Source organism: Triticum dicoccoides, chromosome 7A, assembly GCF_002162155.2.
Source record: "Triticum dicoccoides isolate Atlit2015 ecotype Zavitan chromosome 7A, WEW_v2.0, whole genome shotgun sequence".
NCBI lineage: Eukaryota > Viridiplantae > Streptophyta > Magnoliopsida > Poales > Poaceae > Triticum > Triticum dicoccoides.
Genome location: NC_041392.1, coordinates 523,744,590 through 523,750,625, shown reverse-complemented (window position 1 = coordinate 523,750,625; position 6,036 = coordinate 523,744,590). Strand labels below are relative to the sequence as shown.

The 6,036-nt window shown below is 44.2% G+C and overlaps 1 protein-coding gene across 1 annotated transcript in view; it reads left to right on the top strand.

Moving 5' to 3' along the window:
* Window positions 1–5,072: 5,072 nt before the first annotated feature.
* The window catches only part of LOC119329274, a 5,932-nt gene continuing 4,968 nt past the window's right edge, over window positions 5,073–6,036 (top strand). Inside the window, exon 1 of the mRNA XM_037602293.1 lies at window positions 5,073–5,550. Coding sequence (XP_037458190.1) covers window positions 5,409–5,550 — 142 coding nt within the window. The 5' untranslated portion in view covers window positions 5,073–5,408. The remainder of the gene's footprint in view (window positions 5,551–6,036) is intronic.

Below are 6,036 nucleotides of genomic sequence, written 5' to 3'. Positions count from 1 at the left end.
CCCAGATTTTGTTTCGTGTGTTGTTTGCTTATTTTGATGAATCTATGGCTAGTAAAATAGTTTATAAACCATAGAGAAGTTGGAATACAGTAGGTTTAACACCAATATAAATAAAGAATGAGTTCATTACAGTACCTTGAAGTGGTCTTTTGTTTTCTTTCGCTAAGGGAGCTCACAAGATTTTCTACTTTGAGTTTTGTGTTGTGAAGTTTTTAAGTTTTGGGTAAAAATTTGATGGATTATGGAACAAGGAGTGGCAAGAGCCTAAGCTTGGTGATGCCCATGGAACAAGGAGTGGCACCCCCAAGATAATCTAAGGACACCTAAAATCCAAAACTTGGGGATGCCCCGGAAGGCATCCCCTCTTTCATCTACTTCTATCGGTAACTTTACTTGGAGCTATATTTTTATTCACCACATGATATGTGTTTTGCTTGGAGCGTCTTGTATGATTTGAGTCTTTATTTTTTAGTTTTCCACAATCATCCTTGTTGTACACACCTTTTGAGAGAGACACACATGATTCAGAAATTGTTAGAATACTCTATGTGCTTCCCTTATATCTTTTGAGTTATAAAGTTTTGCTCTAGTGCTTCACTTATACCTTTTAGAGCACGGTGGTGTATTTGTTTTATAGAAACTATTGATCTCTCATGCTTCACTTAGATTATTTTGAGAGTCTTAAATAGCATGGTAATTTGCTTAAATAATCCTATATGCTAGGTATACAAGATTAATAATAAAATTCTCTTATGAGTGTGTTGAATACTATGAGAAGTTTGATACTTGATAATTGTTTTGAGATATGGAGATGATGATATTAGAGTCATGCTAGTTGAGTAGTTGTGAATTTGAGAAATACTTGTGTTAAAGTTTGTGATTCCTGTAGCATGCACGCATGGTGAACTGTTATGTGATGAAGTCGGAGCATGATTTATTTATTGATTGTCTTCCTTATGAGTGGCGGTCAGAGACGAGCGATGGTCTTTTCCTACCAATCTATCCCCCTAGGAGCATGCGTGTAATACTTTGCTTTGATAACCTGTAGATTTTTTTAATAAGTATATGAGTTCTTTATGACTAATGTTGAGTCCATGGATCATACACACTCTCACCCTTCCACCATTGCTAGCCTCTCTAATACCGCGCACCTTTCGCCGGTATCATACACCCACCATATACCTTCCTCAAAACAGCCACCATACCTACCTATTATGGCATTTCCATAGTCATTCCGAGATATATTGCCATGCAACTTTCCACCGTTCCGGTTATTATGACACGCTCCATCATTGTCATATTGCTTTGCATGATCATGTTGTCGACATTGTATTTGTGGCAAAGCTACCATTCATAATTTTTTTATACATGTCACTCATGAGTCATTGCATATCCCGGTACACCGCTGGAGGCATTCATATAGAGTCATATCTTGTTCTAAGTATCGAGTTGTAATTCTTGAGTTGTAAGAAAATAAAAGTGTGATGATCATCATTATTAGAGCATTGTCCCAGTGAGGAAAGGATGATGAAGACTATGATCCCCCCACAAGTCGGGACGAGACTCTGGACGAAGAAAAAGAGGCCATAAAAAAGGAGAAGGCCCAAATAAAAAAATGAGAGAAAAAGAGAGAAGGGACAATGCTACTATCCTTTTACCACACATGTGCTTCAAAGTAGCACCATGATCTTCATGATAGAGAGTCTCCTATGTTATCACTTTCATATATTAGTGGGAATTTTTCATTATAGAACTTGACTTGTATATTCCAATGATGGGCTTCCTCAAAATGCCCTAAGTCTTCGTGATCAAGCAAGTTGGATGCACACCCACTTAGTTTCTTTTTGAGCTTTCATATGCTTATAGCTCTAGTACATCCGTTGCATGGAAATCCCTACTCACTCACATTGATATCTATTGATGGGCATCTCCATAGCCCATTGATACGCCTAGTTGATGTGAGATTATCTTCTCCCTTTTTGTCTTCTCCACAACCACCATTCTATTCCACCTATAGTGCTATGTCCACGCTCATGTATTGCGTGAAGATTGAAAAAGTTTGAGAACATCAAAAGTACGAAACAATTGCTTGGCTTGTCATCGGAGTTGTGCATGATTTAAATACTTTGTGTGGTGAAGATAGAGCATAGCCAGACTATATGATTTTGTAGGGATAACTTTCTTTGGCCATGTTATTTTGAGAAGACATAATTGCTTAGTTAGTATGCTTGAAGTATTATTATTTTTATGTCAATGTTAAACTTTTGTATTGAATCTTTCAGATCTGAATATTCATACCAAAATTAAGAAGAATAAATTAAAAATATGCCAAATAGCATTCCACATCAAAAATTCTATTTTTATCATTTACCTACTCAAGGACGAGCAGGAATTAAGCTTGGGGATGCTTGATACGTCTCCAACGTATCTATAATTTTTGATTGCTACATGCTATATTATCTACTGTTTTTGGACATTATTGGGGCTTTATTATCCACTTTTATATTATTTTTGAGACTAACCTACTAACTGGAGGCCCAACCCAGAATTGCTGTTTTTTTGCCTATTTTAGGTTTTCGAATAAAAGGAATATCAAACGGAGTCCAAACAGAATAAAACCTTTGGGAACGTGATTTTCTTATCAAAAATGATCCAGGAGACTTGGACCCTACGTCAAGCAACCAACAGGGAGGCCACGAGGTAGGGGGTGCGCCTACCCCCCCAGGCGCGCCCTCCACCCTCGTGGGCCCCCTGTTGCTCCACCGATGTACTTTTTCCTCCTATATATACATACGTACCCCAAACGACCAGATACAGAGCCAAAATCCTAATTCCACCGCCGTAACTTTCTGTATCCACGAGATCCCATCTTGAGGCCTGTTCCGGAGCTCAGCCGGAGGGTGCACCGATCACGGAGGGCTTCTACATCAACACCATAGCCTCTCCGATGAAGTGTGAGTAGTTTACCTCAGACCTACGGGTCCATATTTATTAGCTAGATGGCTTCTCTCTTTTTGGATCTCAATACAAAGTTCTCCCCCTCTCTTGTGGAGATCTATTCGATGTAATCTTCTTTTGCGGTGTGTTTGTTGAGACCGATGAATTATGGGTTTATGATCAAGTTTATCTATGAATAATATTTGAATCTTCTCTGAATTCTTTTATGTATGATCGGTTATCTTTTTAAGTCTCTTTGAATTATCAGTTTGGTTTGGCCTATTAGATTGATCTTTCTTGCAATGGGAGAAGTGCTTAGCTTTTGGTTCAATCTTGCGGCGTCCTTTCCCAGTGACAGTAGGGGCAGCAAGGCACGTATTGTATTGTTGCCATCGAGGATAACAAGATGGGGTTTTCATCATATTGCACGAGTTTATCCCTCTACATCATGTCATCTTGCTTAAGGTGTTACTCTGTTCTTATGAACTTAATTCTCTAGATACATGCTGGATAGCGGTCGATGTGTGAAGTAATAATAGTAGATGCAGGCAGGAGTCGGTTTACTTGTGTTGGACGTGATGCCTATATACATGATCATACCTAGATATTCTCATAACTATGCTTAATTCTGTCAATTGCTCAACAGTAATTTGTTCACCCACCGTAAAATACATATGCTCTTGAGAGACGCCACTAGTGAAACCTATGGCCCCCGGGTCTATCTTCATCATATTAATCTTCCAACACTTAGTTATTTTCCTTTGCTTTTAGTTTACTTTGCATCTTTATATATCATATATATCAAAAATATTATCTTATCATATATATCAGATCTCACTCTCGTAAGTGACCGTGTAGGGATTGACAACCCCTTATCACATTGGTTGCGAGGATTTATTTGTTTTGTGTAGGTGCGAGGGACTCGCGCGTAGCCTCCTACTGGATTGATACCTTAGTTCTAAAAAACTGAGGAAAATACTTACGATACTTTGCTGCACCACCCTTTCCTCTTCAAGGAAAAACCAACACAAGTGCTCAAGAGGTAGCAGTGCAGATCGCGCAAAAAAGTATCCTGTAAATCGTGTGAAACAGAAGAGCTGCCTGTAGCGTGGGTTAATTAGACAAGACACGGGGTGTTTTTTTTTGTAAAAGTGCAGGCAACGACCTATCCAGCCAGCTGGCTGCCACTTGTCGCATTGTGATAGGCTAGGGACTGAATCATCACATCTAATACAAGTTAGGGTATGGTGGAGTAGCATTTTGTATGTTTGGGGCTAAATCATCACATTCTATGCAAGTTGGGGTACTTAGAATGCTTTTACCTCCTGTTTTAGTGGTTTTGCTAGGTGCGAGTAATGTTTTTTTTTCAAGTCTTAATTGTCTTTAGACAAAAAGATCAACTATGTGAAAAAAAATGCAAGTTCCACTTTTTTTAAACAGATTAACACTTAAGAAATGCCAGTCAATGTAAACATCTAGTATATGATTTCTGTGCTTTACGGATCACGCAGGCGACCTGTTCACCTGCGTGGTTGCCACTCCACTCCATCAACCGGGTTGACATTGACGCGGCGGGACCTGTTCATCGTGCGCGGCCGCCACTTCCATCAACCCGATCGTACGTACTACGTGGACGCTGTCCCGAGCCGCCGAGACCCGAGAGGATCCCGAGACGCGACACCACCGAGCGAAAAGAACATCACATTGGCGGCATCGTCGCAAAAAGAAAAAAGAAAAAAGAAAATAAAACACAGGCGGAGGCGCCACCCATCCCGAATTCCCAGCGGACGGGGGGCATGCATATTTTCTTTTCATGGACGAAGTGTGGTTGAGCGACTCATCTTTTTCCTCGGGAAAATGGTCAAAACGGGCGCACGCGCCGTCGATCTCGCTCGCTCCGTAGTGGCGTAAATTCCTGGGAGGGCCACCACCACCAGCAGGAGCAGCAGCACACCACTGTGCTCTGCGCCGCGTCGAGGAGCGCGAAAGGCGGCGGGCCCCAGCCCGGCCCAGCCAGCTGAGCCAGCGCAGCGAGAGCCGAAGCGCTGGAGTCAGGGACTCAGACGGAGGGAAAGGAAAGAGGGGAGAGGAGATGGCCGACTCGTGACGGGTCACGATTTAATTTGAGCAACCACCCGACCCCCCTCCGCCTCCCTCTCTCCTCTTCCGCACCTCCTTCTCCTCCCCACCACCTCAGCCAGCCCACCCTTCCTCCACCCTTCTCCGGTCGCCTCTCCTGCTCCGTCCGCCGCCTGGCACGCGGCGGCCAGGGTCGCCGGAGGGGGTTCTGCGCTTCTCTCTGCTCTCGTTCGGTCTGTTTCTTTGTCTGTGCAACGGCACGAGCCAGCTGCTTCTTGGTGTCTGTCTGTCGGGGACTCTCGGTCTCGCCGTTAATGCGGCGGCGCCTGTGACCGGGACGCCGAAGAGGGAGGAGGAAGGAGCTGTTTCTTGGACGACGAGGGCTGTCAGGAATGGAAGGCGACGAGGCGGGGGCGGCGGCCGCGGCGGCGGCGAGGATAAGGGTGGTGCGCTGCCCCAAGTGCGACAAGTTCCTGCCGGAGCTGCCCGCCTACTCCGTCTACGTCTGCGGCGGCTGCGGCGCCACCCTCCAAGGTGCGCGCCTCCCCTCCTCCTTCCCCCCCTTCCTCACCCGGCTGCCCCGTCCATTTACTGCTTCGCGGCGCGGCCTTGGCTCGTCACGGGCCAAGAAACGACGGGAATGCCGGGTTTCCAGCCTGTTTTCTTCTTCCTCTGTTCGCTCGTCGTTTCTTCTCCTGATTGGCCTGCAAATTCCTCTTTCTTTTCCTCCACTGGGTTCAGACATGGCGGATTGGGGAATTGATTAATCACCACTGCTAGTATACTCCAAGGAAATAATAATAACCGGTCAATCCATGCATTTTTGTTTGGCATTTTGCTGGTGGTGGTGACACTGACGCATGCTGCGACGAATAGTTTGATTCGTGAACCAGTCCTCACCTTCCGCGGCAAATTTGGGAAGGGCTTTTGCCTTTTTGTGTGGGGACACATGACACATCCGTCTTCCATTTTTTGTTGCCATCGCAGTAATTTTTACCCCTGTATATAGGGTTGGTTTTG